Below are 15125 nucleotides of genomic sequence, written 5' to 3'. Positions count from 1 at the left end.
TTGCAACCAATCACGGCCAACATAACTACCAGCTACCTGCTAATAGCCATGATGTTGCTGGACAACGTGACCGTGTGTATTTTCCAGTGAACAACAATTTCTTTACCTTCATTAGACAACTTTGTTCCAATATTTCTGTAATTCAGTGATATTTATTCCCATAGTAATTTGTTATGGATCCATAACTAAGTAAACACCTGCATTTTGAAAGGGTATTTTTTTTAATCATTATTTATTAACGAAAGCATAAAGATACGGATAGAGAAATACAGTACTGCAAAGTATATGCTTTTACATTTAGATAATAAAGCATTTAAAGCGTTTTGCATATATAAGCCACCTGAATTTGTTTATTAGGCTATAGCAGAACAGCACAACGGTCCGGACCGCCCTTGCTGTGCCTGGGTAGCAGTTGATCAAGTTCTGTTGTCAGAAGAGGAATGGGAATGTCAGGATGAACCGACGACCTGATGAAACTGCCAGGTATGTTGACTCTGAATGTCGGAGGTGGAGTTCCAGAGCTCACTGGTGTGCCTGGCATTGTGACTCCATCTCGTTCCTCGCCCTCTTCAACGCGTCAGTCTCCGCCAATGCCACCTGGCTCTGGACCAACGCATCAGCTTTCGCCTGTATCTGCCCTCAGATGTTTATCTTTCTGCTGGTCTGCCTTCAATGGCTCGATCTCGGTCTTCAAAGTTTGAATCTGATCCATGTGCACCTTCATCAGGTGAGCAGAATGGTACCGCCCTGAGCCCCCATCGATTAGTGGCCTATGAACAGGTACAGTAGGCGGCAATACTGTAAAGTAGGCCTAATAATGCAAAAAAACATGCTTAAATCGATTGCTGGTCTTTACTGTATGCTGCACATTTTTACATTGTATTCCATTTCCAGCGAGACTATTCAAGCCATCGACTCACTGATGAATGAAGATTATGAGCGATCGGCAAAGGCAATCTGTAATCTGCTGGCATCACGGCACAACATCAACATTGCTCTAATCACTGTCAGAAGACAGTTGAAGAAACTGGCGTGTACTTATGGAAAGGCTCGGTAAGACATATAAATATATATTTTTTAAAACATCACTCCCCCCCCCCCCCCCCCCCCCTCCTTGAACATTAACCATGTTTGTTCGCTTGTTTTGTACTGCTCTGTAGGTTCGACCCGATAATTTGTCTGACGAACAAAGAACTTTGCGTCCTGCGGGTCCAGGCATGGATCAAATCTGGCAAGACATTCAATGTCATCTTCACAGACGAATCAACCGTGGCCCTTGAGCAATTTTCTTAAAATTGCTACAGAAAAAAGAAAGAAGGTTAAGCAAGCCGAGTCCCAAGCATCCGCTCAAACTCGACGTGTGTGGGGCAATTTCTCGCCAGGGACCAGGCCCAAATTTGATTTTTGATGGTTAGCTTGGCTATTTACAAATCAAAGGGTACATCAAATATTGTAGCCTACAACGCACGGACTGCTATGTGTTCCACAATTCACTGTTGCCTCCTTTTTCAGGTGTCATGGATCAAGATTTCTTTGAGGAAGAAATCAAGAGATATGCTGGACCGTAAGTCAGAGAGGTGTTTCTGGGACCACATTGTTTCTTTCAAGGTCACTTGCTCTGAGACCTTGAAGTAGTGGTTCCCCTTGCTCTGCAGGGGCCGCGGCTTTTGTGGAGCGATGGGTAACGATGCTTCGTGGGTGACTGTTGTTGATGTGTGCAGAGGGTCCCTGGTTCGCGCCCGGGTATGGGCTCGGGGACGGTCTAAAGTTATACTGTTACATTTAGGCCTATGTATATTTCTAGTGTTGTACCTAATGTTGGCTGTTAGGCTAAATGTTTTTGTTTTTTTTTCCTCAAATGCGGACAATGACCCAAAACACACTGCCGCCCGGGTTTGCATTGCAAATGAGGGCATAAACTGAGTCAAGATGCCAGCAGATTTTATGTAGTAAAATAAAGGTTAAATAAATAAGACAACACCTACGGTATGCCTACAGTATATCTAAAAATGTTTTTTATTAATCTCATCTTGTAGGTCTACTGATTTTAAACCCGATCGAACTTGTTTGGCATCAACTGAAAATATTAATCCATATCTCTGCCAAGCCTACAAGCAAAGATGAACTGGTGAAGGACATCAAGACATTTTGGCAAGAGAAATTGATGATACTACAATGCAACAAATACATTGATCATCTCAGCGTGGTTGTGGAGCTGGGTGGAAGTGCAACTAAATTGTAGTTTAAATAACCATCTGCATTTTGAATGTCTTTTTTCTAGTTATTTTATTAACAAAAGCATGAAGATGTTGATGAAGAAATACTGTACTGCTGTTTTCAGTTATAAATGTAACACTTCAGAGTACTTAAGCGTTGAATACATTGCAGGTAGGGTTGTTTGCACTTTAGTAGCCAGGCTATAAAAAAGTCTATTGTCCTGCTAATCGGGCAACAAGTGTTTGAAAACCTGTTTTCATAATTCCACCGTCTGTCCATCACTACTGTAAATAAAAACTATCTTGTTTACATTCTTTATTGTAACCATAATGTCACAAATAATTTGTATATACCTTTCCAATTACTTTTAGAGTTTGGGATTAATTTGATTAATAATATGGTGTTTCTAATTCCAAGAAAAACAAACCCTCTGGGTTTCCATTAGGATGAAAAGGAAAATATGGTGCTGTACAATGTGACTGTCGGGAGTAGGCTACAGTATTTAGCTAAAGAATCCCGGGTACCGGGGTTCAATTTCCCTAAGAATTTGTTCTTAACTGACTTGTCTAGTTTAAAGGTTACACTGAGAGTATAACATTTCTACACCCTTATTGTATAATTGTAGTCTAACCAATACCCAAACGGAGATTCAGTGAAAATATAAATGTCAATGGTTTATCAAGACCAGTCCCCATACTTGGCTCAGAGCAACGTGAAACGGTGCTAAAATAGTTGTAGGCTATTGCTTGAAATCCTATTGCTTCCAACTTCAACATGCTCTTTAAATAAGACCTACACCACTTTTAACAGAACATTACTCAACACTAGTGAGACTTATGTCACCTACAGTATTTCGGAAAATATGACATGACTGCCAATAATCACATATAGAAGATTGGAGGATATTTCTGTAATTCAGTGATATTTATTCCCATAGTAATTTATGGATCCATAACTAAATAAACATTGGCATTTTGAAATAGTATTTTTATTTTATTAACGATAAGTAGCTATTATTAGTTACATTGTTTTAGTTTGAACGCGCAGACTAGCACTAAGAACAGTGGGAACGTTTCCCTAGTCAGCACCATTATTAGTGCGATGCCCCTTAAAGTGTTCTGTACTACCCAGGGTGGGCATCCACCCCTACCCTCGTGCCTTGAACCTTGCACGCTTTCAGTGGTTACAGCTGGAGAACTGCAAGGCAATCCCATTGTGCGCCACTTGGGAGACATGACCAATATGATCAATATATTGTCCTGCTAATAACAGGGTTAATAATATATCTGTGAGAATATACAAGGGGCTTTTATATAATTCAAAATTAATAATAATCATTTTGTTTAAAAATATATATAATTTGGAGATTTCGTTGTCAAATAATGTAAAATGAGCCAGAAAAAGGCCATTCTTGAATATGGGGAGAGACATTGTTGCCAATTTGTAAATAAAGCCAGTTTGTTATTTAGAATTATTTTTTTCTGTTTTTAAAGGGAGAGAAACCAAAAACCTACTGTCATCTTATGGGTCTCCTAGTCGAGGTCAGCACGGGTATTGAACCAGCATCTGTAGCAGTGTCTTAGACCTGGTCTGGAGCAATGAAGTGGTGACGCAGGGTACCGTACTAATCCACAAATTACCTCTAAGTACCGCAGTATAATCGCAAAACTTTTAGTGGAGCAACCACTGTATGTAAGTGTATTATTTCCGTTTTTTATTTTTTATAAATTAGCAAACATTTATAAAAACCTGTTTTTGCTTTGTGATTATGGAGTATTGTGTGTAGATCGATGAGGAAAAAAACTAATTGAATCTATTTTAGAATAAGGCTGTAACGTAACAATGTGGAATTGTCAAGGGGTCTGAATACTTTCTGAAGACACTGTAGGTCACTAGTCCTATTGTCTGTGCATTGAAGGTCTGCATAGACTGAAACTTCATTCTTTATATTGATATTTAAATACAATAACGATTTTTATAATGGAGAGAATTGCAACTCACATAAGTTTTGGGTTATGAAATTTTGATTATAAGGTGTTTTGTTATTCTTGAAGATTCAATGGTAATAGCTATATCATTAATATAAATTACCATTGATCAGCAGGATGTCTTCCATATTGCACCTGTAAGATGCTCAGGCTTTTTCTTCGCTCTTCTCCATAGGTCGTTGGATCGGTTGGGACGGAGGCTGCGGTGGCGTTCCAGATCCCAGGAGAGGAGATGGAGCCGGGACAGAGAGGACAAGTTCAAAGGCAGCCTCTCGGAGGGAATGAGGGTCGACAAGGAGGACTCTGAAGATGAAGTGTAGGCAGTGCACTAAGGAATTTTAGTTGCTTATACCCTATGAAAGTAATACTTCTGCATCATGTCCCCTATTCTTTTGAATGGGCATAACGATTATATCATAACATTTGTGGAAACGTAGTCATTTAAGGTGTGTATTTATACAATTATATTTGTGTTTGTGAATACATTTACTTCTGCCAGATGCCATTTATAAGTTTTGCCTTGAAAACGCTTAAAAAACCTACAAATGTTCAAAAACTGGAAAATGACAGATCACTTTAATAGGGTATTGCTTACCTCAGATTTTGTCTTAAGTGTTGACTGTATGGTTCATACACATGATTCAACATTAATCAATTTCAGTCTCAATTAACCACACCATTTTTGTTTTAGGGCAGGCTTTTTGTAATATAAGCTTTTGTTCATGAGTGTGGTGAGGATGACCACATTGTATGTGTTCGTCGAGAGTTGACGTGGTGTTTCCTGTCCAGGCTGGAAGATTACGATGTGGATGAGGAGGATGAGGAGGCTCTCATTGAACAGAGGAGGCTACAGCGCCTGGCCATCGTCCAGGTGGGTGATAAGACCTCAATAATATCATCCTCGATGCACTGACATTACTTTAAACAGAGCCATAAACAGCCGTTTAATGTCATGATATGCCATTTACCCTGTATTATTGGTTATTGTCATCCACTGCATGCACACATGGCACACACAGGTGTTTGATTGTTAGTTCATCATGTGTGTACATGTTGGCGTGCCTGTGCTTGGTATTCATGCTTATATTGTGTGTCTATCTGTGTTCCCATGAACAGAAGTACAAGGGAGGGAACGAGGGTAGTAACATGTCGGCACCATCGGAGCCCGGCAGCCCCCAGAGCAGCCCACGCAGCCGCTCGCCGTCGCCAGACGACATCTTGGAGCGCGTGGCGGCCGATGTCAAAGAGTATGAGCGGGAAAACGTGGACACCTTCGAAGAAAACATCAAGGCAAAGCACAACTTCATCAAACAGGAAAAAGACGGTACACTGGTGTGTGTGTGTGTTCACCAAACCTGTGGAAAACTAAGACATATGAAATACTTTCAGATACTTGAGCCACATTTGATTTAATTTGCTCAGTACAAACACCATGAAGTATGTACAGTGCCTTGCGAAAGTATTCGGCCTCCTTGAACTTTGCGACCTTTTGCCACATTTCAGGCTTCAAACATAAATATATAAAACTGTATTTTTTTGTGAAGAATCAACAACAAGTGGGACACAATCATGAAGTGGAACGACATTTATTGGATATTTCAAACTTTTTTAACAAATCAAAAACTGAAAAATTGGGCGTGCAAAATTATTCAGCCCCCTTAAGTTAATACTTTGTAGCGCCACCTTTTTATGCGATTACAGCTGTAAGTCGCTTGGGGTATGTCTCTATCAGTTTTGCACATCGAGAGACTGACATTTTTTCCCATTCCTCCTTGCAAAACAGCTCGAGCTCAGTGAGGTTGGAAGGAGAGCATTTGTGAACAGCAGTTTTCAGTTCTTTCCACAGATTCTCGATTGGATTCAGGTCTGGACTTTGACTTGGCCATTCTAACACCTGGATATGTTTATTTTTGAACCATTCCATTGTAGATTTTGCTTTATGTTTTGGATCATTGTCTTGTTGGAAGACAAATCTCCGTCCCAGTCTCAGGTCTTTTGCAGACTCCATCAGGTTTTCTTCCAGAATGGTCCTGTATTTGGCTCCATCCATCTTCCCATCAATTTTCCCTGTCCCTGTCCATCTTCCCAACCATCTTCCCTGTCCCTGCTGAAGAAAAGCAGGCCCAAACCATGATGCTGCCACCACCATGTTTGACAGTGGGGATGGTGTGTTCAGGATGATGAGTTGTGTTGCTTTTATGCCAAACATAACGTTTTGCATTGTTGCCAAAAAGTTCCATTTTGGTTTCATCTGACCAGAGCACCTTCTTCCACATGTTTGGTGTGTCTCCCAGGTGGCTTGTGGCAAACTTTAAACAACACTTTTTATGGATATCTTTAAGAAATGGCTTTCTTCTTGCCACTCTTCCATAAAGGCCAGATTTGTGCAATATACGACTGATTGTTGTCCTATGGACAGAGTCTCCCATCTCAGCTGTAGATCTCTGCAGTTCATCCAGAGTGATCATGGGCCTCTTGGCTGCATCTCTGATCAGTCTTCTCCTTGTATGAGCTGAATGTTTAGAGGGACGGCCAGGTCTTGGTAGATTTGCAGTGGTCTGATACTCCTTCCATTTCAATATTATCGCTTGCACAGTGCTCCTTGGGATGTTTAAAGCTTGGGAAATCTTTTTGTATCCAAATCCGGCTTTAAACTTCTTCACAACAGTATCTCGGACCTGCCTGGTGTGTTCCTTGTTCTTCATGATGCTCTCTGCGCTTTTAACGGACCTCTGAGACTATCACAGTGCAGGTGCATATAAAAGGAGACTTGATTACACACAGGTGGATTGTATTTATCATCATTAGTCATTTAGGTCAACATTGGATCATTCAGAGATCCTCACTGAACTTCTGGAGAGAGTTTGCTGCACTGAAAGTAAAGGGGCTGAATAATTTTGCACGCCCAATTTTTCAGTTTTTGATTTGTTAAAAAAGTTTGAAATATCCAATAAATGTCGTTCCACTTCATGATTGTGTCCCACTTGTTGTTGATTCTTCACAAAAAAATACATTTTTATATCTTAATGTTTGAAGCCTGAACTGTGGCAAAAGGTCGCAAAGTTCAAGGGGGCCGAATACTTTCGCAAGGCACTGTATCGAAAGTATTTGACATATGCATTTGACGCAGGTGCGTGTGCGTGTTTTTTTCATGCTGATAGAAGCTCATGCTGGTACATGAATCAGTAGTGGGGATAGAAACTAGAGAGCGACCGATTAATCGGAATGTCCAATTAATTAGGGGCCGACTTCAAGTTTTCATAACAATCGGTAATCAGCATTTTTGGACACCGATTATGGCCGATTACATGTTATGCGAGTGCAGCAAGGATCCAAGGTAAGGTGCTAGCTAGCATTAAACTTATCTTATAAAAAACAATCAATCTTAACATAATCACTAGTTAACTACATATGGTTGATGATATTACTAGCTTATCTAGCTTGTCCTGCGTTGCATATAATCGATGTGGTGCCCGTTAATTTATCATTGAATCACAGCCTACTTCGCCAAACGGGTGATTTAACAAGTGCATTCGCTAAAAAAGCACTATTGTTGCACCAATGTGTACCTAACCATAAACATCAACGCCTTTCTTAAAATCAATACACAGAAGTATATTTTTTTAAACCTGCATATTTAGTTAAAAGAAATGTATGTTAGCAGGCAATATTAAACTAGGGAAATTGTGTCACCTCTCTTGTGTTCGTTGCACGCAGAGTCACGGTATATGCAACAGTTTGGGCCGCCTGGCTCGTTGCGAACTAATTTTCCAGAATTTTACGTAATTATGACATAACATTGAAGGTTGTGCAATGTAACAGCAATATTTTGACTTATGGATGCCACCCGTTAGATAAAATACGGAACGGTTTCGTATTTCACTGAAAGAATAAACGTTTTTTTTTCTCGAAATGATAGGTTCCGGATTTGACCATATTAATGACCTAAGGCTCGTATTTCTGTGTGTTATTATATTATAATTAAGTTTATGATTTACTAGAGCAGTCTGACTGAGCGGTGGTAGGCAGCAGCAGGCTCGTAAGCATTCATTCAAACAGCACTTTACTGTGTTTGCCAGCAGCTCTTCGCAATTCTTCAAGCATTGCGCTGTTTATGACTTCAAGCCTATAAACTCCCGAGATTAGGCTAGCAATACTAAAGTACCTATTAGAACATCCAATAGTCAAAGGTATATGAAATACAAATGGTATAGAGAGAAATAGTCCTATAATAACTACAACCTACTTCTTACCTGGGAATATTGAAGACTCATGTTAAAAGGAACCACCAGCTTTCATATGTTCTCATGTTCTGAGCAAGGAACTTAAACGTTAGCTTTTTTACATGGCACATATTGCACTTTTACTTTCATCTCCAACACTTTGTTTTTGCGTTTATTTAAACCAAATTGAACATGTTTCATTATTTATTTGAGACTTAATTGATTTTATTGATGTATATTATATTAAGTTAAAATAAGTGTTCATTGTTCATTCAATTGTCATTATTATATTATTATATTATATATATAAAAAAAAATATATATATAAGAAATATATATATATAAAACATTTCTATTTTTATATATATATATATATATATATATATTTTTTTATATATATATATTTATATTATATATAAAAATAGAAATGTTTTATATATATATATATATATAAAACATTTATATTTTTATAAATAATATAAATATATATATATATATATATATATATATATATATATGTATATATATATATATATATACGATTTTTATATATATATATAAACATATAAATGTTTTATATATATATATATATATAAATATATATATATATATAAAACATTTATATGTTTATATATATATATAAAAATCGTCCGATTAATCGGTATCGGCTTTTTTGGTCCTCCAATAATCGGTATCGGCTTTGAAAAATCATAATAGGTCGACCTCTAATAGAAACATAATTTGTCATATTTTGCATTGCTTCAGACTAATACTTTTGATGGTGATCGAGTTACAAATGTAGTTCCAAAGTCCATTATTCATTATGTCATATCCTATTTTACACAATGAATTCTTATTTATAAATCAAATGTATGGCCTTTTGACATCAGCAGTATTCACAAAATGCTTTTACAGTTTAACAGTGCTTATAACTGTACTCCCTTTCTTTTTTAGAAGGAACCAACCCGAAAAAAACATCCGCCCCTGATATGTTCACTGAATCGGATGACATGTTCGCCGCCTACGATGTGAGTACTCCTCCTGTGCTATGATTCCATTCCGATTCTGACCACGAGTCAACTTTTAATTGAAGTTGTCTATGGAATAGGATTCTGGCAGATAGTTGCACAGTGTGGTGTCCGGGTCACCTTTGTATTCCTGTCAAAACAAGCTTCTGTCAGTGGTAACTGTAAACTGGGCCACAGCGTTTTCTCTGGTGACATTTCTGTGAGAACTGCTAGTTCGATTTAGAGTCTGGGTTTCACGTAAATCATTAACTGAGGTCAGTGGGGAACTTGCACATTGATCCCAAGTCAGAATACCACCTCAACTGTGTCTGAATAGGTTTTGTATTGCAGCCTGACAGTCAGACCTGGGTTCAACAATTATTACACTGAACAAAATTTAAACGCAAGTGTTAATCCCATGTTTCATTAGCTGAAATAAAAATCCCAGAAATTTTCCATACGCACAAAAAGTTGATTGCTCTCAATTTCTGTGCACAAATTCATTTACATCCCTGTTAGTGAGCATTTCTCGTTTGCCAAGATAATCCATCCACCTGGCTGGTGAGGCATATCAAGAAGCTGATTAAACGGCATGATCATTACAGAGGTGCACCTCGTGCTCGGGACAATAAAAGGCCACTCTAAAATGTGCAGTTTTGTCACACAACATAATGTCACGGATGTCTCAAGTTTTGAGTGAACATGCAATTGGGATGCTGACTACAGGAATGTCCACCAGAGCTGTTGCCAGAGAATTGAATGTTAATTTCTCTAATATAAGCTGCCTCCAACGCCGTTTTAGAGAATTTACGGTACGTCCAACCGCAGTACGTCCAACCGGCCTCAACCACAGACCGTGTGTAACCACGCCAGCCCAGGACCTCCACATCTGGTTTCTTCACCTGTGGGATCGTCTGAGGCGGGGTGGGGGGTGGTGCTGAGGACTATTTGTGTCTGTAATAAAGCCCTTTTGTGGGGAAAAACTCATTCTGATTGGCTGGACCTGGCTCTCCAGTGGGTGGGCCTGGCTGCCAAGTGGGTAGGCCTATTGAACTCCAAGGCCCACCCATGGCTGCACTCCCAGCCCAGTCATATGAAATCCATATATTTCCATTAATTGATTAATTTCAATTGACTGATATCCTTTTATGAACTGTGACTCAATAAAAATGTTGAAATTGTTGCATGTTGCATTTATATTTTTGTTCAGTATAGATTATTTTTATTCTATGAGTGTTTGATTAAGCCTGCTTATGGCGCCAGATGGACGTGATTTACGCTTTTGGGACTATTAATTTGGTTCCATTGCGCCAGGCAAGCTCAATCAAGCACACTTAATAATAACTTATTACTTGAAAGGATATATTTATTTTTGTTGTTGTTGAAAAAACATTGTTTTTTTACTAAGTGATTTATGGTCACTGCAGAGTGCAAGGCTTCGAGCAGCAGGCATTGGGAAGGACTTTAAGGAGAACCCCAACCTCCGAGACAACTGGACAGACGCAGAGGGATACTACCGTAAGTCTATGTGGCACAAAGTTCCTTCCTTCCTTTGTTCCTACCTTCATTTGTTTGTTAGATTGTTAGTTCATTAATCACTCATAGTGAAGTGTTTTGGTTAGATCTATTCTGTTGTATGTTGATATGTTTGTGCACAATTGTGTATTTTGAATCTACATTATCCGTCAAAATTGTTAGAAGAGAAGGTTCCCTATCCATAACCAGCTAATATATTCTGTCTTTTGATGTTTGACAGGACTAAATATCGGGGAGATACTGGACAAGCGGTACAGCGTGTACGGCTACACGGGCCAGGGGGTGTTCAGCAACGTCATCCGCGCCCGAGACGTGGCCCGCGCCAGCCATGAGGTGGCCATCAAGATAATTCGGAACAACGAGCTCATGTGAGTGTCAGTCTACCAATAATTAGTCCTGGGCCCTGTTCAGCAGCTAAATGGAGGGAAACAGGGGAGATATTACCTGAACTTGCCTGTTGCAAAAAGTTTTGCTCGGTGTGCACCACTGAACACAACTCATCAAACTCATAATGTGAACTTTCCCTCAGCATTATGCCTTTGTTACATGGAAGAAGCTTCTATTTAATATTTTTACAAGGGTAGCCACCTTCCTCCTGGAGGGATGGGTGTGTAGGCTTTTGTTCTAACCAGGCTCTAACACCGGATTCCACTAACCTCTACTTCCTTAGCTGAATCGGGGCTGTCAGAGCAGGGTTGGAACAAAATACTGTGTATTCATTAGTCTGATTTTGCAACGGAAACCGTTTACTCTAAATGGGAAATGTTTTCCAATGAAAATTTTAGTTTCTATTGGACAAATGAATGTATGACCCTCCCAGTTTGGTTCCGTTTGCTTCTGTTTGGTTCCTAGAGTAAATGGTAAATGGTTTCCATTGCTAAATGTTTTGCAACAGACGAATGGATACTCCCCAGTACACCCAGTAGCTCTCCAGGTGGACCTGTCCTACTGGGACGCCAGTCTGTCCATAACTTGAGACTCATCCCAGTGATCTCTCTGTCCTAACAGGCAGAAGACTGGGCTGAAGGAGCTGGAGTTCCTTAAGAAGCTCAACAATGCTGACCTGGACGACAAGTTCCACTGTCTGCGGCTCTTCCGACACTTCTACCACAAGCAACACCTCTGTCTGGTCTTCGAGCCTCTCAGGTACACCAACATGTTCACTTGCTCCCCTAGATTGAGTACAGTGTTTCCCCTTTCACTGTATAGGCAGTAGGGCTTACCCCATTTACAGTGCCTTGCGAAAGTATTCGGCCCCCTTGAACTTTGCGACCTTTTGCCACATTTCAGGCTTCAAACATAAAAATATAAAACTGTATTTTTTTGTGAAGAATCAACAACAAGTGGGACACAATCATGAAGTGGAACGACATGTATTGGATATTTCAAACTTTTTTAACAAATCAAAAACTGAAAAATTGGGCGTGCAAAATTATTCAGCCCCTTTACTTTCAGTGCAGCAAACTCTCTCCAGAAGTTCAGTGAGGATCTCTGAATGATCCAATGTTGACCTAAATGACTAATGATGATAAATACAATCCACCTGTGTGTAATCAAGTCTCCGTATAAATGCACCTGCACTGTGATAGTCTCAGAGGTCCGTTAAAAGCGCAGAGAGCATCATGAAGAACAAGGAACACACCAGGCAGGTCCGAGATACTGTTGTGAAGAAGTTTAAAGCCGGATTTGGATACAAAAAGATTTCCCAAGCTTTAAACATCCCAAGGAGCACTGTGCAAGCGATAATATTGAAATGGAAGGAGTATCAGACCACTGCAAATCTACCAAGACCTGGCCGTCCCTCTAAACTTTCAGCTCATACAAGGAGAAGACTGATCAGAGATGCAGCCAAGAGGCCCATGATCACTCTGGATGAACTGCAGAGATCTACAGCTGAGGTGGGAGACTCTGTCCATAGGACAACAATCAGTCGTATATTGCACAAATCTGGCCTTTATGGAAGAGTGGCAAGAAGAAAGCCATTTCTTAAAGATATCCATAAAAAGTGTTGTTTAAAGTTTGCCACAAGCCACCTGGGAGACACACCAAACATGTGGGAGAAGGTGCTCTGGTCAGATGAAACCAAAATTGAACTTTTTGGCAACAATGCAAAACGTTATGTTTGGCGTAAAAGCAACACAGCTGAACACACCATCCCCACTGTCAAACATGGTGGTGGCAGCATCATGGTTTGGGCCTGCTTCTCTTCAGCAGGGACAGGGAAGATGGTTAAAATTGATGGGAAGATGGATGGAGCCAAATACAGGACCATTCTAGAAGAAAACCTGATGGAGTCTGCAAAAGACCTGAGACTGGGACGGAGATTTGTCTTCCAACAAGACAATGATCCAAAACATAAAGCAAAATCTACAATGGAATGGTTCAAAAATAAACATATCCAGGTGTTAGAATGGCCAAGTCAAAGTCCAGACCTGAATCCAATTGAGAATCTGTGGAAAGAACTGAAAACTGCTGTTCACAAATGCTCTCCATCCAACCTCACTGAGCTCGAGCTGTTTTGCAAGGAGGAATGGGAAAAAATGTCAGTCTCTCGATGTGCAAAACTGATAGAGACATACCCCAAGCGACTTACAGCTGTAATCGCAGCAAAAGGTGGCGCTACAAAGTATTAACTTCAGGGGGCTGAATAATTTTGCACGCCCAATTTTTCAGTTTTTGATTTGTTAAAAAAGTTTGAAATATCCAATAAATGTCGTTCCACTTCATGATTGTGTCCCACTTGTTGTTGATTCTTCACAAAAAAATACAGTTTTATATATTTATGTTTGAAGCCTGAAATGTGGCAAAAGGTCGCAAAGTTCAAGGGGGCCGAATACTTTTGCAAGGCACTGTAGCTGACTGGTAGATTGTTTGGTCGATTGGCTGTTGGTCGCCCGAGATTTCTTTAGTCGAGCAGTAGCATGGTGTACCTCTATCTGATTTGCGCCTGTCTGAGTGGATTCATCCATTGTAGGGGCCGTGGGGATGGCACAGTCCACTCTAAGACATTTGCTACTCAAATTGTATATGGTTATGTAAGAACAATGGTGCAACACTAATACAAATTATATTGTTTTATAACAAATGCGCTTTTCTCCCCATCGGATAGCGGTCGCTGTCCTCGGTTCTGAAACGCATCAGTGCGCTGTTGAATTGGCGCCTTTTCCTAGACCATGTTGCTATGTGCATAATAGCAAAGTTAACCAGCATATTGGTGTTGAGAACAATGCGGTAGAGGCAGCAGCGGAGTTAGGAGTTGAGAAAACAGCCCCTGCCTTAATTGTCTAAGAAAAGTGAAGGAATCCCCAACTTAATTGGGTCTGTAATCAATAGCTTAATTGTTAAATGTGCCTGGCTTTATAAATCTGTATATACTGTATCTACAGAAATAAGATAGATCCTGCTTCTGTTGCCTGTTGGAGTGTTTAATTGCCTACTGATTCCGTTAGCCCCAAGCCTCACGCAGCCACAACATGTCGGATAAACAATTTCACAAATGCGTCTGTTTTTAATCTTTGCAACGCTGTAATAAAGGCTTTACACCTTTTTTTGTTTTTTTGTTAGAACAGCCTCTCGGGTATTTATAATTTATTCACACGGTTCCATATTGTCCTGAAAAATAATATAATAGCCTTTGTTTTTCTTGATCCTTATTGTTATTATTACTATTATTGTAATGTCATTAGCATTAGTAGGCATAGTATAGCGGCCTTGTATAACAACCATCGAGCTGTAGGCCTAAGGGCGTCAGCACGCTTCAGTTCGGCTGGCGGCTAGTCAAAGTCAGCTTGGCGGACTGAACACGTGTGCTCGCAAAAAAAGCAGAAATATTACTGTTTTTCCATTTTGAGACAGATTGTGACAGATTAAGAAATTTGTCATAAATTGATGTTTTTGCCGAGGAGATCTTAGATGCACAATTTTACATATAACTAAGATGTTTGGTGCAGTATTTCTAAATGAAAAAATATGCATGAAAATGAATCTTCTCTTGTTGAATGACAACAGACTTTACTGAAGAATCCCTACTGTTGACCAATCACAGACAAAGGCGCGTAGACTTCGGCTATCGGCTTCGGCTACGACATCGGGTTGCCTGAGAATTTTTTTTGTGTGTCTGAATAACCGAAAAAAAAACTTACCAAAGTCCAAAA

General features: G+C 39.7%; 1 protein-coding gene across 4 annotated transcripts in view; it reads left to right on the top strand.

Annotated features, from left to right (window-relative positions):
* Nucleotides 1-15125, top strand: part of LOC110529981 (serine/threonine-protein kinase PRP4 homolog) — a 38899-nt gene that overhangs the window by 7486 nt on the left and 16288 nt on the right. For 3 of the 4 annotated variants that reach the window (XR_016482402.1, XR_016482403.1, XM_021612697.3), the window contains exons 4-10: nucleotides 4381-4521; nucleotides 4995-5076; nucleotides 5322-5529; nucleotides 9383-9456; nucleotides 10863-10953; nucleotides 11192-11339; nucleotides 11980-12117. Coding sequence is in view for 1 of the 4 variants with exons in the window: in XM_021612697.3 (XP_021468372.3) it covers nucleotides 4381-4521; nucleotides 4995-5076; nucleotides 5322-5529; nucleotides 9383-9456; nucleotides 10863-10953; nucleotides 11192-11339; nucleotides 11980-12117 (882 nt within the window). In the remaining 3 variants the exon portion in view is untranslated. Of the gene's footprint in view, nucleotides 1-894; nucleotides 1054-1160; nucleotides 1411-1512; nucleotides 1565-2036; nucleotides 2527-4380; nucleotides 4522-4994; nucleotides 5077-5321; nucleotides 5530-9382; nucleotides 9457-10862; nucleotides 10954-11191; nucleotides 11340-11979; nucleotides 12118-15125 lie in introns of those variants that run through there. The other variant, XR_016482404.1, reaches the window with a different exon arrangement.

This window comes from Oncorhynchus mykiss, chromosome 8 (assembly GCF_057628025.1).
Source record: "Oncorhynchus mykiss isolate SJ-2025 chromosome 8, ASM5762802v1, whole genome shotgun sequence".
In the NCBI taxonomy this organism is placed as follows: domain Eukaryota; kingdom Metazoa; phylum Chordata; class Actinopteri; order Salmoniformes; family Salmonidae; genus Oncorhynchus; species Oncorhynchus mykiss.
Note: the sequence above shows the minus strand (reverse complement) of the source record. Positions and strands in the feature narration are given on the sequence as shown.